Source organism: Microplitis demolitor, chromosome 2 (genome assembly GCF_026212275.2).
Source record: "Microplitis demolitor isolate Queensland-Clemson2020A chromosome 2, iyMicDemo2.1a, whole genome shotgun sequence".
NCBI classification, from domain to species: domain Eukaryota; kingdom Metazoa; phylum Arthropoda; class Insecta; order Hymenoptera; family Braconidae; genus Microplitis; species Microplitis demolitor.
Window position 1 is genome coordinate 22893294 of NC_068546.1, and position 22814 is coordinate 22916107.

General features: G+C 36.7%; 1 protein-coding gene across 4 annotated transcripts in view; it reads left to right on the forward strand.

Moving 5' to 3' along the window:
* The window catches only part of LOC103574771 (protein jim lovell), a 69474-nt gene extending 48181 nt beyond the window's left edge, over positions 1–21293 (forward strand). For 3 of the 4 annotated variants that reach the window (XM_014445352.2, XM_014445353.2, XM_014445354.2), the window contains 2 exons: positions 17255–17636; positions 18002–21293. In XM_014445352.2, coding sequence (XP_014300838.1) covers positions 17443–17636; positions 18002–20021 — 2214 coding nt within the window. In that variant the 5' untranslated portion in view covers positions 17255–17442 and the 3' untranslated portion in view covers positions 20022–21293. Of the gene's footprint in view, positions 1–16075; positions 16165–17254; positions 17637–18001 lie in introns of those variants that run through there. The other variant, XM_008554289.2, reaches the window with a different exon arrangement.
* Positions 21294–22814: the final 1521 nt, after the last annotated feature.

Below are 22814 nucleotides of genomic sequence, written 5' to 3' on the forward strand. Positions count from 1 at the left end.
CTCAAAAAATAAATTATTCCCAGGACTTTTCATGGCCTTTCCGACTCGAGGGCATCATAATGAACAAAAAACGTTTATGGTATGATGGGTTATTCCCAACAGGAGCAAAGTTACGGGCTACTCTTTATAGAAAATCATCTCTACCCATGTCCACCCATCTCCACCATGACTCATATGGGTCTCAACTCAAAAAATAAATTATTCCCAGGACTTTTCATGGCCTTTCCGACTCGAGGGCATCATAATGAACAAAAAACGTTTATGGTATGATGGGTTATTCCCAACAGGAGCAAAGTTACGGGCTACTCTTTATAGAAAATCATCTCTACCCATGTCCACCCATCTCCACCATGACTCATATGGGTCTCAACTCAAAAAATAAATTATTCCCAGGACTTTTCATGGCCTTTCCGACTCGAGGGCATCATAATGAACAAAAAACGTTTATGGTATGATGGGTTATTCCCAACAGGAGCAAAGTTACGGGCTACTCTTTATAGAAAATCATCTCTACCCATGTCCACCCATCTCCACCATGACTCATATGGGTCTCAACTCAAAAAATAAATTATTCCCAGGACTTTTCATGGCCTTTCCGACTCGAGGGCATCATAATGAACAAAAAACGTTTATGGTATGATGGGTTATTCCCAACAGGAGCAAAGTTACGGGCTACTCTTTATAGAAAATCATCTCTACCCATGTCCACCCATCTCCACCATGACTCATATGGGTCTCAACTCAAAAAATAAATTATTCCCAGGACTTTTCATGGCCTTTCCGACTCGAGGGCATCATAATGAACAAAAAACGTTTATGGTATGATGGGTTATTCCCAACAGGAGCAAAGTTACGGGCTACTCTTTATAGAAAATCATCTCTACCCATGTCCACCCATCTCCACCATGACTCATATGGGTCTCAACTCAAAAAATAAATTATTCCCAGGACTTTTCATGGCCTTTCCGACTCGAGGGCATCATAATGAACAAAAAACGTTTATGGTATGATGGGTTATTCCCAACAGGAGCAAAGTTACGGGCTACTCTTTATAGAAAATCATCTCTACCCATGTCCACCCATCTCCACCATGACTCATATGGGTCTCAACTCAAAAAATAAATTATTCCCAGGACTTTTCATGGCCTTTCCGACTCGAGGGCATCATAATGAACAAAAAACGTTTATGGTATGATGGGTTATTCCCAACAGGAGCAAAGTTACGGGCTACTCTTTATAGAAAATCATCTCTACCCATGTCCACCCATCTCCACCATGACTCATATGGGTCTCAACTCAAAAAATAAATTATTCCCAGGACTTTTCATGGCCTTTCCGACTCGAGGGCATCATAATGAACAAAAAACGTTTATGGTATGATGGGTTATTCCCAACAGGAGCAAAGTTACGGGCTACTCTTTATAGAAAATCATCTCTACCCATGTCCACCCATCTCCACCATGACTCATATGGGTCTCAACTCAAAAAATAAATTATTCCCAGGACTTTTCATGGCCTTTCCGACTCGAGGGCATCATAATGAACAAAAAACGTTTATGGTATGATGGGTTATTCCCAACAGGAGCAAAGTTACGGGCTACTCTTTATAGAAAATCATCTCTACCCATGTCCACCCATCTCCACCATGACTCATATGGGTCTCAACTCAAAAAATAAATTATTCCCAGGACTTTTCATGGCCTTTCCGACTCGAGGGCATCATAATGAACAAAAAACGTTTATGGTATGATGGGTTATTCCCAACAGGAGCAAAGTTACGGGCTACTCTTTATAGAAAATCATCTCTACCCATGTCCACCCATCTCCACCATGACTCATATGGGTCTCAACTCAAAAAATAAATTATTCCCAGGACTTTTCATGGCCTTTCCGACTTGAGGGCATCATAATGAACAAAAAACGTTTATGGTATGATGGGTTATTCCCAACAGGAGCAAAGTTACGGGCTACTCTTTATAGAAAATCATCTCTACCCATGTCCACCCATCTCCACCATGACTCATATGGGTCTCAACTCAAAAAATAAATTATTCCCAGGACTTTTCATGGCCTTTCCGACTCGAGGGCATCATAATGAACAAAAAACGTTTATGGTATGATGGGTTATTCCCAACAGGAGCAAAGTTACGGGCTACTCTTTATAGAAAATCATCTCTACCCATGTCCACCCATCTCCACCATGACTCATATGGGTCTCAACTCAAAAAATAAATTATTCCCAGGACTTTTCATGGCCTTTCCGACTCGAGGGCATCATAATGAACAAAAAACGTTTATGGTATGATGGGTTATTCCCAACAGGAGCAAAGTTACGGGCTACTCTTTATAGAAAATCATCTCTACCCATGTCCACCCATCTCCACCATGACTCATATGGGTCTCAACTCAAAAAATAAATTATTCCCAGGACTTTTCATGGCCTTTCCGACTCGAGGGCATCATAATGAACAAAAAACGTTTATGGTATGATGGGTTATTCCCAACAGGAGCAAAGTTACGGGCTACTCTTTATAGAAAATCATCTCTACCCATGTCCACCCATCTCCACCATGACTCATATGGGTCTCAACTCAAAAAATAAATTATTCCCAGGACTTTTCATGGCCTTTCCGACTCGAGGGCATCATAATGAACAAAAAACGTTTATGGTATGATGGGTTATTCCCAACAGGAGCAAAGTTACGGGCTACTCTTTATAGAAAATCATCTCTACCCATGTCCACCCATCTCCACCATGACTCATATGGGTCTCAACTCAAAAAATAAATTATTCCCAGGACTTTTCATGGCCTTTCCGACTCGAGGGCATCATAATGAACAAAAAACGTTTATGGTATGATGGGTTATTCCCAACAGGAGCAAAGTTACGGGCTACTCTTTATAGAAAATCATCTCTACCCATGTCCACCCATCTCCACCATGACTCATATGGGTCTCAACTCAAAAAATAAATTATTCCCAGGACTTTTCATGGCCTTTCCGACTCGAGGGCATCATAATGAACAAAAAACGTTTATGGTATGATGGGTTATTCCCAACAGGAGCAAAGTTACGGGCTACTCTTTATAGAAAATCATCTCTACCCATGTCCACCCATCTCCACCATGACTCATATGGGTCTCAACTCAAAAAATAAATTATTCCCAGGACTTTTCATGGCCTTTCCGACTCGAGGGCATCATAATGAACAAAAAACGTTTATGGTATGATGGGTTATTCCCAACAGGAGCAAAGTTACGGGCTACTCTTTATAGAAAATCATCTCTACCCATGTCCACCCATCTCCACCATGACTCATATGGGTCTCAACTCAAAAAATAAATTATTCCCAGGACTTTTCATGGCCTTTCCGACTCGAGGGCATCATAATGAACAAAAAACGTTTATGGTATGATGGGTTATTCCCAACAGGAGCAAAGTTACGGGCTACTCTTTATAGAAAATCATCTCTACCCATGTCCACCCATCTCCACCATGACTCATATGGGTCTCAACTCAAAAAATAAATTATTCCCAGGACTTTTCATGGCCTTTCCGACTCGAGGGCATCATAATGAACAAAAAACGTTTATGGTATGATGGGTTATTCCCAACAGGAGCAAAGTTACGGGCTACTCTTTATAGAAAATCATCTCTACCCATGTCCACCCATCTCCACCATGACTCATATGGGTCTCAACTCAAAAAATAAATTATTCCCAGGACTTTTCATGGCCTTTCCGACTCGAGGGCATCATAATGAACAAAAAACGTTTATGGTATGATGGGTTATTCCCAACAGGAGCAAAGTTACGGGCTACTCTTTATAGAAAATCATCTCTACCCATGTCCACCCATCTCCACCATGACTCATATGGGTCTCAACTCAAAAAATAAATTATTCCCAGGACTTTTCATGGCCTTTCCGACTCGAGGGCATCATAATGAACAAAAAACGTTTATGGTATGATGGGTTATTCCCAACAGGAGCAAAGTTACGGGCTACTCTTTATAGAAAATCATCTCTACCCATGTCCACCCATCTCCACCATGACTCATATGGGTCTCAACTCAAAAAATAAATTATTCCCAGGACTTTTCATGGCCTTTCCGACTCGAGGGCATCATAATGAACAAAAAACGTTTATGGTATGATGGGTTATTCCCAACAGGAGCAAAGTTACGGGCTACTCTTTATAGAAAATCATCTCTACCCATGTCCACCCATCTCCACCATGACTCATATGGGTCTCAACTCAAAAAATAAATTATTCCCAGGACTTTTCATGGCCTTTCCGACTCGAGGGCATCATAATGAACAAAAAACGTTTATGGTATGATGGGTTATTCCCAACAGGAGCAAAGTTACGGGCTACTCTTTATAGAAAATCATCTCTACCCATGTCCACCCATCTCCACCATGACTCATATGGGTCTCAACTCAAAAAATAAATTATTCCCAGGACTTTTCATGGCCTTTCCGACTCGAGGGCATCATAATGAACAAAAAACGTTTATGGTATGATGGGTTATTCCCAACAGGAGCAAAGTTACGGGCTACTCTTTATAGAAAATCATCTCTACCCATGTCCACCCATCTCCACCATGACTCATATGGGTCTCAACTCAAAAAATAAATTATTCCCAGGACTTTTCATGGCCTTTCCGACTCGAGGGCATCATAATGAACAAAAAACGTTTATGGTATGATGGGTTATTCCCAACAGGAGCAAAGTTACGGGCTACTCTTTATAGAAAATCATCTCTACCCATGTCCACCCATCTCCACCATGACTCATATGGGTCTCAACTCAAAAAATAAATTATTCCCAGGACTTTTCATGGCCTTTCCGACTCGAGGGCATCATAATGAACAAAAAACGTTTATGGTATGATGGGTTATTCCCAACAGGAGCAAAGTTACGGGCTACTCTTTATAGAAAATCATCTCTACCCATGTCCACCCATCTCCACCATGACTCATATGGGTCTCAACTCAAAAAATAAATTATTCCCAGGACTTTTCATGGCCTTTCCGACTCGAGGGCATCATAATGAACAAAAAACGTTTATGGTATGATGGGTTATTCCCAACAGGAGCAAAGTTACGGGCTACTCTTTATAGAAAATCATCTCTACCCATGTCCACCCATCTCCACCATGACTCATATGGGTCTCAACTCAAAAAATAAATTATTCCCAGGACTTTTCATGGCCTTTCCGACTCGAGGGCATCATAATGAACAAAAAACGTTTATGGTATGATGGGTTATTCCCAACAGGAGCAAAGTTACGGGCTACTCTTTATAGAAAATCATCTCTACCCATGTCCACCCATCTCCACCATGACTCATATGGGTCTCAACTCAAAAAATAAATTATTCCCAGGACTTTTCATGGCCTTTCCGACTCGAGGGCATCATAATGAACAAAAAACGTTTATGGTATGATGGGTTATTCCCAACAGGAGCAAAGTTACGGGCTACTCTTTATAGAAAATCATCTCTACCCATGTCCACCCATCTCCACCATGACTCATATGGGTCTCAACTCAAAAAATAAATTATTCCCAGGACTTTTCATGGCCTTTCCGACTCGAGGGCATCATAATGAACAAAAAACGTTTATGGTATGATGGGTTATTCCCAACAGGAGCAAAGTTACGGGCTACTCTTTATAGAAAATCATCTCTACCCATGTCCACCCATCTCCACCATGACTCATATGGGTCTCAACTCAAAAAATAAATTATTCCCAGGACTTTTCATGGCCTTTCCGACTCGAGGGCATCATAATGAACAAAAAACGTTTATGGTATGATGGGTTATTCCCAACAGGAGCAAAGTTACGGGCTACTCTTTATAGAAAATCATCTCTACCCATGTCCACCCATCTCCACCATGACTCATATGGGTCTCAACTCAAAAAATAAATTATTCCCAGGACTTTTCATGGCCTTTCCGACTCGAGGGCATCATAATGAACAAAAAACGTTTATGGTATGATGGGTTATTCCCAACAGGAGCAAAGTTACGGGCTACTCTTTATAGAAAATCATCTCTACCCATGTCCACCCATCTCCACCATGACTCATATGGGTCTCAACTCAAAAAATAAATTATTCCCAGGACTTTTCATGGCCTTTCCGACTCGAGGGCATCATAATGAACAAAAAACGTTTATGGTATGATGGGTTATTCCCAACAGGAGCAAAGTTACGGGCTACTCTTTATAGAAAATCATCTCTACCCATGTCCACCCATCTCCACCATGACTCATATGGGTCTCAACTCAAAAAATAAATTATTCCCAGGACTTTTCATGGCCTTTCCGACTCGAGGGCATCATAATGAACAAAAAACGTTTATGGTATGATGGGTTATTCCCAACAGGAGCAAAGTTACGGGCTACTCTTTATAGAAAATCATCTCTACCCATGTCCACCCATCTCCACCATGACTCATATGGGTCTCAACTCAAAAAATAAATTATTCCCAGGACTTTTCATGGCCTTTCCGACTCGAGGGCATCATAATGAACAAAAAACGTTTATGGTATGATGGGTTATTCCCAACAGGAGCAAAGTTACGGGCTACTCTTTATAGAAAATCATCTCTACCCATGTCCACCCATCTCCACCATGACTCATATGGGTCTCAACTCAAAAAATAAATTATTCCCAGGACTTTTCATGGCCTTTCCGACTCGAGGGCATCATAATGAACAAAAAACGTTTATGGTATGATGGGTTATTCCCAACAGGAGCAAAGTTACGGGCTACTCTTTATAGAAAATCATCTCTACCCATGTCCACCCATCTCCACCATGACTCATATGGGTCTCAACTCAAAAAATAAATTATTCCCAGGACTTTTCATGGCCTTTCCGACTCGAGGGCATCATAATGAACAAAAAACGTTTATGGTATGATGGGTTATTCCCAACAGGAGCAAAGTTACGGGCTACTCTTTATAGAAAATCATCTCTACCCATGTCCACCCATCTCCACCATGACTCATATGGGTCTCAACTCAAAAAATAAATTATTCCCAGGACTTTTCATGGCCTTTCCGACTCGAGGGCATCATAATGAACAAAAAACGTTTATGGTATGATGGGTTATTCCCAACAGGAGCAAAGTTACGGGCTACTCTTTATAGAAAATCATCTCTACCCATGTCCACCCATCTCCACCATGACTCATATGGGTCTCAACTCAAAAAATAAATTATTCCCAGGACTTTTCATGGCCTTTCCGACTCGAGGGCATCATAATGAACAAAAAACGTTTATGGTATGATGGGTTATTCCCAACAGGAGCAAAGTTACGGGCTACTCTTTATAGAAAATCATCTCTACCCATGTCCACCCATCTCCACCATGACTCATATGGGTCTCAACTCAAAAAATAAATTATTCCCAGGACTTTTCATGGCCTTTCCGACTCGAGGGCATCATAATGAACAAAAAACGTTTATGGTATGATGGGTTATTCCCAACAGGAGCAAAGTTACGGGCTACTCTTTATAGAAAATCATCTCTACCCATGTCCACCCATCTCCACCATGACTCATATGGGTCTCAACTCAAAAAATAAATTATTCCCAGGACTTTTCATGGCCTTTCCGACTCGAGGGCATCATAATGAACAAAAAACGTTTATGGTATGATGGGTTATTCCCAACAGGAGCAAAGTTACGGGCTACTCTTTATAGAAAATCATCTCTACCCATGTCCACCCATCTCCACCATGACTCATATGGGTCTCAACTCAAAAAATAAATTATTCCCAGGACTTTTCATGGCCTTTCCGACTCGAGGGCATCATAATGAACAAAAAACGTTTATGGTATGATGGGTTATTCCCAACAGGAGCAAAGTTACGGGCTACTCTTTATAGAAAATCATCTCTACCCATGTCCACCCATCTCCACCATGACTCATATGGGTCTCAACTCAAAAAATAAATTATTCCCAGGACTTTTCATGGCCTTTCCGACTCGAGGGCATCATAATGAACAAAAAACGTTTATGGTATGATGGGTTATTCCCAACAGGAGCAAAGTTACGGGCTACTCTTTATAGAAAATCATCTCTACCCATGTCCACCCATCTCCACCATGACTCATATGGGTCTCAACTCAAAAAATAAATTATTCCCAGGACTTTTCATGGCCTTTCCGACTCGAGGGCATCATAATGAACAAAAAACGTTTATGGTATGATGGGTTATTCCCAACAGGAGCAAAGTTACGGGCTACTCTTTATAGAAAATCATCTCTACCCATGTCCACCCATCTCCACCATGACTCATATGGGTCTCAACTCAAAAAATAAATTATTCCCAGGACTTTTCATGGCCTTTCCGACTCGAGGGCATCATAATGAACAAAAAACGTTTATGGTATGATGGGTTATTCCCAACAGGAGCAAAGTTACGGGCTACTCTTTATAGAAAATCATCTCTACCCATGTCCACCCATCTCCACCATGACTCATATGGGTCTCAACTCAAAAAATAAATTATTCCCAGGACTTTTCATGGCCTTTCCGACTCGAGGGCATCATAATGAACAAAAAACGTTTATGGTATGATGGGTTATTCCCAACAGGAGCAAAGTTACGGGCTACTCTTTACAGATAGTCATTCTCGTATTATCCCTATTTTTTCTTATGTGGATCTGGATTCAAAAATCTAATTTCTCACAGAACTCTATTTTTCTGGTTTTTCTCACTAGAAGACATCGTCATGTATAATAAATGACAATAGTGTGTAGCGTTTAAGTATAAATTATTGAAATGATAGAATTCTCTCAGTCTGAAATTGAAATTCAAAATTCGTTGATCTGATGTTAGGGATAAATTTTTCTCAGCGTAAGATTTTTATAAATAACTCAAATAAAACAATAAATTTTTATAAAAGTAAATCGAAAATGTTTCTATCACAAAATGTTAATGCTTTCATTTATGCCTTCATAAACGTCAGCGGATGATTTATGATCCCGTGCTTCCATTAAAAACTTTAACATGATAGTATAATGAGGATATGGATAAGAATGTTTCTAAGCATGATATATACATATAGATATTATTAAATATAGTGTGTACAAGATATATTATACTGTGCATATATTAATACATGAAAATTTTTAAAATTCAGTATTAAATTTTTTTCCACTGTCAACTTCACGCACGATTTAAATGTTTCGCGAGAGGATTTGTTTGTCAGGGTGAGTGTGGGGCGAATGAAAAGAGTATACATAAGTAAAAAAGGATAAGGATAAGGATAAGGAGCAGGAGAAGGAAAAAGAGAAGGAGATGGAGATGGAGATGGGGAAGGAGCATGAGTATTATGAGAGGAGCAGCTAGCGTAGGCTAAAGGTAGATCTGAGACTCTGCGAGTGGGGCAGGTGGGGGATAGGGTGACGAAGGTAGAGGAGATAAAAAGGAAATTTCGCGGTCGAGCCAGCATAAAGCTTGTGGGAACTTGGATGAGTAAAGGACCGAGGATAAATCCGGCATATATGTATATGTATTCTTCTTTTCTTATTCATCTATCTCACGTAGTCTCTCGGCGAGTAGGGTTATAGGGGCCGGTGGTAGGAGTCCAGAGCACGATTCGCTCCGTTTCGCTCGAGTCCCGATCGCGCGAAAACTGACGACCTATAACACGACTATCGAGATCATCCGCTCGGTGCACACCGTGCACACTTACACTGTGGGCTGTAGTCGCGATTTCTTTAAACATTCTTGTTCTTCTTATTCTTTTCCTTTTTCTTCTCCTTCTCGTTCTCATTCTTGCTCTTGTTCTTATTCCTCTGTACTTTTTACCCAGCTTCTTTCATTTGCTTCTTGACATTCTCTCTCACAGCTCTTCGGGTCATATAATCCCGGAGTGTGAATCACGGCTGTGACGAAAGGCTCACCCAAAGGGATCCAACATCCTGTCGTGAGAAGATCAATTTTTTCTTTTTTTGTTATTGGTTTTAGGTTTTATTTTATCAATAATGAGTTTAAATCGCTTTATTATATATTTTTTTTTTTTTTTTTTCAACCAAGTAATTAAAAAAATTTTTATTGAATTCAATATTTTTTTTTATTTGTAATAAATTCAAGTAGCAAAAAAAAAGAAATAAATAATATATAGTTGTAAGTAAATAAAATATCCACATACGATAAATCAAAATTAAAAACAAGGACACCGTAATATTAAAAGGGACTTGAAAACGATACACACTAAAATTTAACAAAAGACGATTTAAATAAACACAATATAAATTATTATTTAAATTATTTTCGGCGCATTATTGAATTCTTTTAGTTATAACTACGCATTTAAATAGTATTATGCGTGGCATCGAATGTCGAGATGTGAGAATATTAAATAAAATAAAATAAAATAAAATAAAATAATATAATGAAATAAAAGGTGAGTGGTGAATTTCGTCGGTTGATCACGGCCGGTTGTTGTAAGTTGCACAACTCGTCGCAGCATATATATATATACATATACGACACGGGTATACAGTGGCAGTAGCACCCTATAGCGAGCTCAACTAATTAATTCACGATGGGGTTCCCTTCAAACTATATTCTACTACACGATGACTCTCTCCTCAGGATCCCCTAAACATTACCATCACAGAGCAGAACAGTAGACCAACTCTAAGTCGAAAAAAAGAATTTTTAAATATTTTAATTCATCATTAACAAAAGTATTCCCGAGCCCGGACAAACAGAAACGTTATATCCCATCTCCATATGGATACCTATACTAAATTAAATCAATTCCCAAATTTTTTCTCACCATTTTTTTCCCATCACCCATAGACTGCTAACTAATCATATGCATGCGCATAACTATTTTATACATTAAACTACAAGCAAAAAATAAATAATATAAACTAAATAAAAATATGGCCCCAATGCGAATAATTATTTAAATGAATTAATTGATATGCATTTTTTAGCTTCCTGTATGCCATGTCATGTATATATATGTGTATGCGCATATGTAATTGTAAGAGAGAACCCCTTGTCTTGCCGTTAATGCTTGAGAACAATAATCAAGACTACATGCGTCACGGATTTAATACAAATGGGCCAACGTAAACGGAACACGTGCCACGTGGATTCAAAACTCGTTGGCACCCCGTGACGATCTAACTAAAACTATTTTTCCCCATACAACCAGTATTGCTCGAAACTTGGATTTATAATGCCCTTGAAAAATTATCACCCTTTTATATTTTATATCAAAACATTCATTAATCATGCACTGTTTAAAATTTGCGGATTTTATTCTGAGAAAATTCCGAGTCGATGACTATTTATTTATTTAATTCCCTTGGAGTGAAATTCACTCCGGAGAGGAGTTTCGCTTAACATTGAAACTCCAGATCGCTAAAAAAAATCTCTATTTACTCCATATGCGCAGTAATTATTTCATACCCACCGGAATTACGGATAATAGAGTGAATTTCGATATTTAAATTCACTCGCAATTTTTTTGAGTTATATATCACACTTTATATTTATTTTTTTAAATTTTCTGCTCCAAAGTTGATTTCACAATTTTCTGTGAAAAATCAAAATTAGGCTTCCGACGACTTTTGAATTAAATGTCGTCATATAAATAATTATTAGAATTTTCTGCTAATAATTCATCAAAAGATGAACCTCTGCAGTAGAGTGATTTGTCCAAGACAAACTTATTATTCGTTTCAAGTTATTTGGCAGTAAAGTCTTACAATTTTCCTGTGTTGACAAATTTGTATGTAGTTACTTGAACTTGGGACTGATTATATTCTGTGCTAAACTGTACTGTACTAAACATTATGGATAATTTTTACTGAAAAATAATCTGCGTATTTACAGAAAATGCGTATTTTCATAAAAATGAAATAAGTATTAATTTTGCAGATAAGCTAATATACTGCAATAACGAGACATTTTGTTGTTCCATTTCGACAATGAGATCTTGCATGGAAGGCAACAACTGATGACTTGAGCGAATTAAATGATGCATATATATTTCGTAGCTTATCAGGCGGCAGTGGAAAACCGTCGAAATAAATAAAATAAAAAAGTAGATATCGAGTGAATAAAAAAGTTAAAAAAAAAAAAAAAAAAAAAAAGTAAAATAAAATGAAGGAGAGAATGAGTAACCACGTCGTCTCATGCGCGTCCCGCGGCTTTCTTAATTATCATCTGTCTATCTTCCGGCATTAAGGAAAAAGGCGGCGGGGGTGGGAGCCTTCGGTCCTCGGTCCTCAGTCCTCATCCTCTTGGTCGTATAGTCTTGGTCGTAGTTGTGAAAGTTGTCATGGTATTGGTGTGGTATTGGTGTGGTATTGGTGTGCCAGTGGGTAGTGAGATATAGAAGGAAGGAAAGAAGTAGGAAAAGCGGCGCAGGGAGCGGGAACGTGAGCCCCGGTTTTCTCTCGTCGTCGCTTAGCACAGAAAGAGTGCGAGGAATGAATAAAGAAGGGAGAAAAGAGTAGTGGGGCCGCTTCTTACTCCGCCCAGCATCCAAGATGGCGTTGCCAGCGGCTCCCCTCGTCATTAAAATCAATAATTAAAAAATACAACCGTGGGCACCTTCGGCTTTTCTAGCGCCTCACATAGACATTTTCCCCCCACCGATTCACCATATATTTGTTCCAAGCTGAGAACCACTGGGGGGGTAACTAGGGTGTATTACTTGGTACCACCAGGCTACTCTGCTCTCTCATGTCGACTACCTTCTGTGGACCTTAAACACACCCTCTTTTTTTTTATAAATTCACATTCGCATTTCTCTTACACTCCCTTGTACGCATCCACATCCACATTCACATCCACATCTACATATTTTTTTACGTGTCCATGTACAGTTTAGTCGCGAAAAAAAAAAAAAACTTTTACTTGAATGTGTCATTCAGTTGGGGCTTTAGAGTTCAGGCCGCCTCGATAACGGCCGAATCAATGCGGACAAAATGTCGCGATTATTCGAGCGTACGTCGAAAAAAAATGGAGCTCTCAATAATTTAAACTTCAACTTTTAGACTTTTCTTTCATAATGTACTTTATTCAATATTCGCGGTTCAGTTTTTTTATTTTATTTTTCTTCTTAAATTATTTTTAAAAATTTAGTACAAGTGATTTGTTTTTATTTGTGTTTATTGTTTATTTTATAATTTCCGAGGGTTATGACCCTTGCAAATTTATGGCTGCTTAAAATGTATATAAATGCCAATTACAATTTAGTAAAGGTCAAAGACCACTTGGTTAATGACAGTTTTACTGTTTAGTGTTTACATTCATTTATTAACTTATTGCTCCACTAATTGTTCTATTAACTATCAGTTAATTTATTGAACTTATTGTTTGAACCTGTTAATCTTTTATTTATTTCCAAACTTTTTTTCAAAAAAATTAAGTCAAATTTTTCATGAAAACTTGACTATTTATTTTTTATTTTGGATTATTTTTGTAAGACAAAATAATTTCAATGATTCTTTTGTCAAATTTCTGTATTTAGTTACTAGTATTATTTTTTTTCCCTTCAAAAATGGAGCAAAGATTATAAAGAAATTTAAAAAATAAACAAAATTTTACGGTTAATTTCCAATTTTACCCCTGGTACACTGGCGATCTATTTTAAATTTTAAATTTATTTTTAGCTTAAAGTCGCAAAAAAAGTAAAATTCAAAATTTTTCAGCCAAAATTTATAAATACAAATGTTTATTTCTTTAAAAAAAATATTTAAACCAGAACACAAATTTTAATTATAATAAACTGTCAAAATTCAAAAGAATGATCGTGAAATATAAAAATTTGAGTTTTTAATATCTCGTTTTGTCTCTGGGATTTATTATTTATTATTAATTCCCTTTAGTATTAAAACAATCGATAATTTCCATTCTCACTCGAATTATTTATAATTTCATACAAAAGCCTTTGCATTATATAAATTGTCACCTTCAGTTTTCATATCTTCTTACAAATGACGTTTATTATTATAATTAAACTACAAACTCAATTTTTATTTTTTTAAAAAACCTTTAAAAATATTACGACTGCTCCAAAAAAAAAAAAAATTTACAATCGAAAACCGCTGAAGTAAAACTGTCAGAAAAATTCTCACATAAATATATCAAACACCCATGTTCAATTATGATAATACATGCACTGGGGCCAATTGTCAAGATAAAATTTTATTGGGCCCAACAAACTAAAGTGTCCTTGAAAATAAAATACGTGAGATTAGTTAGTTTTAGAACAAGAGTGTCTTGGTATTAAAGTTTAGAGCAGCACATCTTAACTTACGTGCACCTTACATTTAAGTACTTGAGCTCGTCATTCATCTCAACAGTCCGTAGTTCATAGTCCATTCTAACATATACATATATATGTATATACAATAAACCATCATCCGAAAATCCTTAGAACCTACACCCAAATATCCTTCTATTCACACAAAATACCTTTAAAAATCAAATATATGACAAGTCTTTACGAAGACCACCTACTGTGCGTGTCCCAAAGTGTCTCCAACGTCTTAACTAAACTCAACAACTGATGTGAGGTCTAGGTCTAGGTCTAGGTCTGGGTCTAAATTGATCTATACAACTTAAATAAGCTTTAGAAACCCAGGTAACACAGGTGCTCATACGAGGCAGGTGCGTCCGAGACAGGTCACTTTATGACTGACCCATGTGACTCATGACCCCTGTCTTATGCTAATTTTTTTTAAGTAGCCTAGACTCTATCCGGAAATAAAAATTTATAAGGAGAAAAAAAAATGTATGCAACATCTAATGCATTTATTGACAAAATAATTTTTTATAAAATATTTAAAATCATTGATACGTGTATATTTTTTAGTGTAAATAAATAGAGTAGGGGAAAAATAAGAGAGAGGGGTCCAGTGGGCTGGTAACCCTGCTGGAGGTGGCCAAAGAGGTGGGACTCGGTCTCTTTCTCCGTTCCCAGCGATTGCCCACCGCGGAGGCAGTCACAACGCGACGCTCGACGTGTTCATATAAACTTTATAAACATTTTACTAATAAATAAATAGATAGATAAAGACTCACTAAAATAATAAAATAAAAAATACCGACACTTAAGAGTAAAATATAAAAAAAATTCATTTTCGTAAATAAAAAAAATGTATTCAATTTATTTAGCGAGAGCCTGTTCGTGTGATAAACGGGACACTTGTTGTGTTCATTAATGTCCGAGTGCGTCGAGGTCAGGAGGAGGGACACCGGTCTTCCTACCTCCGCGATGACGCGCTCAAAGGCACGTGGACAGTTGCCCGCGAGCTTTCATACCACATTTATTTATATCACACAAATTTACTTTTAACCCATAGTAAAATTAAATTGAAAAAAAGTAAATAAATGAATAATTTTTGTTAAAAAATAAGGTATCCCGATTAAAAGGAAACAATTGTTTACTTAAAAGTTGTACTTTCGGCAGTCCGCGGATCTTGAGTCGCGGGGGCGGGGTTATAAGAAGGCGAGTCAGTAGGTGGGAGTTGAGCTTTTCAAGAGTTTGTGTCTCTTTCTCTGATATAACTCTGTACTGTACACTATACTATATGTATATGTCTATATGTATATCTATATATCTATATGTCTATATGTGAGCGTTATGGTGGGGGGAAGTATTAGGAGGGGCGCTTAACGTCACCGCGCATTCACTCACCGGCCGTCGACGACGCCGCTGTGCCCCGACACACGCAACTCCACGAGCACGGTCAGTCTTTTCTGTTTAGTTTTTTTTTCATTTTTAAGTTTTTTTTTTTCGTTTCAAAAATATAAATTTCGGATAATGTGATTTTTAATAAAAAAATAAATATTCAAATAAACAACAAACATTGTGGACTAAAATCCATTTTGGCGATTCATTTACAAGTATTATTTTTACGTGCAATTTATTATTTAAGTGGAAGCGGGTCGTTATTACTATTATTATTATCATTTTTTTTAAATAAATAAATAAATATATCAAGTGTTAGTTTACTTTATTTGGTTTAAATTATTTTTAAACGAGTGAATAAGTGAGTGATATGTCTAACGTGAGAATATTTATTTGGATAAGTGTTTGTGATTGTGCAATTATTATTATTATTAATAAAAAATTATTACCCAAAAGGATCTGAAGGCACACGTGCTGTAAGTGGATTTACATATTTTTTGGAGTAACGTTCTTTTTTTTTTCTTTTTTCTTTTTGTTTTTTTTTTTTTTTTTTTTTTTTTTTTTAGAGCAGTTTTTTTTACCGGGCTGGGGGCGGGATTTAAAAATTAAAAATCTAGTGAAACTAATTTATCCAGTGGCGCAATTAATTCGTTTGATCGATCCCGTCGGTCGTGCGGCGAGTCACGGATGATAAACGATGAAAAATAAATTCGGCCCTCGCGTGCAGAAAAATAGTGGCCCATGTGATTTTATGATTCTATTTTATTTTTATTGACTTAAATTTATTTAAATAAATGAATTTATTGTTATAATAATTTGTGGTTAATACTTTATATTTTTATTTATTTATTCACTTTTTTTTAAATGGAAAACTGAGAAAATTTTAAGTTTTTTGGTTAGAACACGTGTGAGTTAGGAAACAAAGTTACCGAGAGTTTTCGGCGAGCGCACAACGTGTTCCATGAAAGAATATTTTTCTTTAAAGTTTCAGAAAGAGAGAGAGCGAAAGACGGTGATTTCATGACTTGTAATTTGTAACTGATAATCTAATAAACCAGAACTAGAGTGATTTTAAGGGACGAAAATAGTAGGGGTTGACGAAAAACCGATCGGAGTTATTAAAAGACGCGACATGTGTGTTAATAATTTATAAACTTTGCTCATAAAGTATTGGTTCGGTTGATTAAAAGTTTTGCGGTTTTGTAAACGAGTTCTAATTATTATTAATTGACAGATTTAGGAAAATTTATATATACATGTATATTTGCATAGTGAGAAAAGGGATCAGGTGTAATTATTTAAACAGAGTTTTCTAAAGTTTCATTTAAATTGTCATCCTCATAGATTTTAATTGATTTTATATTTTATAAATTTAGTATTTCACTTTATATATTTATGTATTGACCCAATAATTTATTAAATATTTAAATTTTATACATTTAACTTGAAACTAAATTTTGTCGTGCTAAATTTTTAATGTAAATATAAAAAATTAAATTTTTATAAAAAAAAAAAAAAAAAAAAACAATTATTTGAATTTGTTTCGTTTGAATTGAAAATTTTCAGGCGGTGAAAGGCCACAAAAAAAGTGGATGGAATTTAAATAATGAGAAATAAAGTGGACTCGGTGTGAGAGATACGATAAAAATAACCTGGACCCTGGTCACCAAAGGCGGACCAAACAATAACAATAATAAAATAAATGGTATATATGATTGCAAGGTGGCTCCGACGCGCGTAATAAGTTTTGAAAAATGTCGAGCACCGCGGAAAGTCCCGACGGTGGCATGGCACTACAGTCCCACTACTCATTACGGTGGAACAACCACCAGTCCCACATTCTCCAGGCCTTCGAGGCACTCCTACACGCCGAGATATTCGTCGATGTCACTCTGTCGTGCTCTGACAGCAGCTTACGTGCTCACAAAGTCGTCCTCAGTGCCTGCAGGTAAATTTTATTTCATTTAAAACCTACATACATACATATATATTATTATAATAAAACTTATTATATTACAATCAAACAGTTTGTTCCAATAAACGAAACTATTTAATTTAATTTAGTTCAATTCAATTTAATTAATTGTCGGCGTTATAAAGTAACAAGTTTAAGTCCGTTGACATTTGAAATCAATAAATTAGTTAAATAAATCGTTGAAACTCGTTGAAACCACTCGATATATTTAACAACTCTATATATACCAGTAAATAGTTTAAAAGTAAAAAGAAAAAAAAACCTCAAGACTCTTAAATGAGTGAAAAAATCTAAATAAAAATAATGTGAAAGGTAATTGAGTTTTTGTATGATTGCAGCCCCTTCTTCGAGAGGATATTTGCGGAGCACCCGTGTAAGCATCCGGTGATAGTACTCAAGGACTTTACTGGACGAGAAGTTGCGGCCCTTATAGACTTTATGTATCGCGGGGAAGTAAGAGTGGGACATGAAGACTTACCAGGACTTATGAGAGCCGCTGAGAGTCTACAGGTGAGAGGTTTAGCTTCTTCAGAACCGCGACCTGTTAGTCCGCCCGAGACACCAACGGCAGCTGAAACCCCTTCCGCTGACGACTTGCTCGGTTCAGATCGTTTGACACCAGAGCCAACGCCACATCAGTCGACGAGTCCGCTGGTTGACGACGAGTCTAATTCACCAGCTCGTAGTACCGATTTACATCACAATCCCCATCACACCCTGCACCACCGCATTACTGGCAGTGGTAGTCCAAGTCGAGCTTATATGCGTGATCGTGACAGGTTACCGCATATGAGCCATTTAAATTTTTCATTACGGGAATTGCGTGAGTGCACGTCTCCACTAATGCCGAGAAGAAAACAAGCGAGGCCTAGAAGAAGATCTGGTGAATTGATACCACAGGATTTGAGTAAACCCCATCCACAACCAAGTCCTAGTCCACCGGGATTGAATTTTACGACGACAAATAGTCATCATTCTCCGCAAAATTTTCAATCGATTCATCAACAACAACAACAACAACAACAACAGCAGCAGCAGCAGCAGCAGCAACAACAACAGCAACAACAACAACAGCAGCAACAACAACAACAACATCTTCAACAGCAACAGCAATTAAATAATCGAAATGAAGATATAGCAGAAAATTTATCAATGAAAAGATCAGAACCGTCACCAAGCGAGCATGCGATAAAAACTGAAAGTGAGGCAGCGAGTAGTCCCAGAGGTTCACCATTAACTGGAGCAAGTCTTCAACCCGACAGTTCAATCCAAGACCTTCCACCGACGGGGATGCAAGCCTTGTCAGCGTTGTCATTAACGCCTCCTCATCATCACAGCGAGTACCTGGCAAGCTTGAGTCACCTGGCAGCACAATGGGCACCACCTACGAGTCATCCGCAGTCTCAACTGTCGCATCATCACCAACAGCGTGAAGGTAGTCCTCAGGGTCCAAATCGCCTGCACCATCCTTTTCAGCAGGACTCGCCCTTGACACCAAGAAGATCCGTCTTCCCAATGGACGGCTCGTCACCCCTCGGTGGAGGTCTCTTTCCCCATGGAGGACTGGAACGTGGACTCTTGCTCGCGGACTTACACGACAGCTTCAAACCTGAAGCTCTTCATGGACTTTTTGGTGGCGCGAATTTAATTCATCATCCGACGAAGAAGTCAAAGAAACATCGAGGCGAAGATGGACCTCGCAGATGGTCGGACCACTCGCGAATGCCACTCGGGAGACCGAAGGGTCAACACAGCGCACCTCGTGGAGGCCCACCCAGATCTTGGACCAATGCCGAATTGACCGAAGCCCTCCAGCACGTTTGGAATAAAAAAATGACAACCTCCCAAGCAAGCAGAATCTTCGGGATTCCTTACAACAGTTTGCTGATGTATGTACGTGGCAAGTACGGAAAAAGTCTTAAACTTGAACAGCTCCGCAAAGACTGCACGGGAGCCACCGGTGAGGTTATGAATTCACTAAACAATAATGTCAAAGCAATCGCTCCACCTCCCTCACAACTAACACATCCCCTGGCAGGATTACCTCATCCAGACGATCCAGGATTCCCCCCTCATCCGCTACTGCACCAAGGATTCTACCCGGACTTTGGCACATTCCCCGTGCCTGTTAACATGGTCCATTTGCTGCCACCGAGTGAGCAGAAAGCCTTCGAGTCTCCCAACAACAACAATCCCGGACTCGGTAGTCGCAGCGACAGCCGGGCCGGCGCCGGTCCCTGTGATTTAACGCCACCAAGCCGATCGCCTTCACCTTCACCTGGAGAACGTCTTCTTCACGATATTCCACAGCCACCGCAGTCCGCGCCCGCGTTGCTCCAGCAGAATGGTGCCGAATGAGAGACGTGGATTGACGACTGGGAAGCAGGGTAGACTCCCGTCCACGTGAGAGAGATTCTTTTGTAAAATTAATTATTATTATTATTATTATTATAATAATAATAACAACAACAATAACAATAATAATGAGTAAATACTTAACGAGACAATTTAAACAACAGTAAGGATGTTGATATTGTTGTTGTTGTTGTCGTTGTTGTTTGTATAATGTGGCCCGTGTAATAGGAAGCGATGTATAGGAACTCAGTATCAGAAATGAGACTAACACGCGTATCAAATAATTGAATATTGTAATGTAAAAAAGATATAGCGGCTAAAGTCAAAGAGTTTTTACCCGCGAGGAAAAATGTCTCTCTTTTCTCATATTTTTATTATTTTCTTCTTTCATTTTTTTTTTTTTTTTCATTCGTTTGGTGCATGGATGCTCTGGTTCTGAATAATCTCATGTTCGTCAGCAAGTGTGCGTATATCTGGATGTGTGTGCGGGTATGTGTATATGCGTATAAAGGAAGAAAGGATGAGAGTAAGAATGAGGGAGTGGTAACCGGAAGGAAAACAAGCGCCTCTTTTAGCCTTCGTTCATCCTCTCTAATGTAAAGAGATCTGCAGTGCAATGGTTTAAATTTAAAGGGAACTTTTGAGACGACGGTTTTCGGAGCTGAGAAATAACGGAATCCAACGTGATATATATATGTACGTAGGGTTCTGACGCGGAAATAAACGGAGAAATTTTTTTTAGTTATATATATATTTACATAAATATTTTTTTTTTATTTTTATCATTATTTTTATTTTCGCGTTAGGTTATCGCGTTGCTTTGCTTTTTTGTCGGAAAACGAGCGAAAAATGAAAAAGAAACGAAGATATATTATAATAAGGTGTCTATATATATATATCTATATATATATATATATATGCATATAAATTTGTGTATATAAATATTTTGAAAAAGCACGGGAACGAGTGCAATAATTGATGCAATTCCAAAATTTGTTTTTAGTTGTAAATATTTCGTTTCTGAATTATTTGATACTTGATATTGTTTATATTTTTAAATTAAAAGTTGATTGATATTATTGATTTATTAATTAGAAATTTTAATTGAATTATTGGCGTTTAATTGGTGGAGTCGATGAGAGCGAGATTATTATTTGAAACATTTTTCCAAAGATCGAGGGCAATTTAAATATATATATATTTATAATATATATATTTTTTTTTTCGTAATAAGAAAAAGGATTTACCAAATTAATAATATTTAAATAAAATATAAATACGTGGATTGTTTAAATAAAGTAAATTTAAATTTAAAAAAAAAAAAAAAAAAAATTATTAAGCTCGTATCGTAGAGAAAACAGTTTTGACGAATAAAATAATATTATTAAAGACAGTAAGTTAATTTAAATAAATATTTGGATAAACCATAACTAATAATAATAATATTAATAATAATAATACTAATAATAATAATAATAATATTAAAAGTAAATAAATAAATAAATAAATATTTGGACAAACCAGACGGAAGCGCAGGGTAACTAACACATCAGGGATAGCCACAGACAAATCTACGATAGATGTTGAAAAAATAATAAAAACATATTAAAAATAATAAATAAATAAAACAAATAAACTTATAGAGAGTAACTGATAAATGATATAATACACGCGATTATTATTTTGTTTTAAAATTTCTACAGGATATTTGAAGGAAGCGAACGTGTAAGGGGATAATGAAACATATAAACGGGTGAGTCGGGGGTTTTTAAGCGGGAGGGAAACGGGTATCGTCAAATAGGGATCGAAATTTATAAAATTCACCTAACAGATATTAAATCTCGTGTCGCGTAAAAAGCTACGTACAGTAATCGCTAAATTTTCGATCCGCGTAAAGACTTTAATTGAGTGAATGGATTTTATTATAAAAGTTAAATAAAATACAAGCCTTGCTTGTCTTTATAAACAGGGTTACGTGTGTTGTTGTACCGGTCATCTTTTTTATAGGTACATATAAAACACAATTTTTTAAAATTACTATTATTATTATTATTATTTTTATTTTCGAGCGAATGTTTTTTAAAATAAATCAATAGACATGTGATAGGCACCACGTGCGACTTCAGTATTATTTTGCAGAAGAAAAAAAAACACTAAATAATAAACAAGTAAACAAACAAATGAGTATTTAATAAATAAATGAAATTAATGGATGGTTAGGTAGATTTTAAAGTTTAAAGTGCTTTGGGTGATAGATTTTTTCCCTTAGGTTATTATTTGCTATTTTTAAATTTTATTTAAATATTTTTTCGTGCGTTATTATTTTTTAACCTCACGCACAAGAGACTTAAGAGAACAAAGAATGAAAGAGATTTTTTTAAAGAAATGTAAAAAAAAAAGGTTGTATTCGAAATTCACAATCCGAGCGTCAATGACGCAATACGACTGATTAAAACAAATAATAATAATAATAATAATGATAATGATAATGATAAATAATAAATAGTAATGATAAAAATAGCTACCGGTAGGTACCATATCGTATCGCTATTGTTAAACGTTGCAACATATCAATTACCTCTATCAATATTTGTTACATGTATTTTTAATTGATTATATATTTGTTTCTGGCAATACTTTAATTATATTTATTATAATTATTATTATATAATTACGGGAATATTTTTAAATGAATTTTTTAAGGCTGGTTGGCTGATTGCCTATCAATTTTATTCTAAATAAATATAAATATATATACAATAAATGACAGAGATAACTGATAATAGATTTATTACA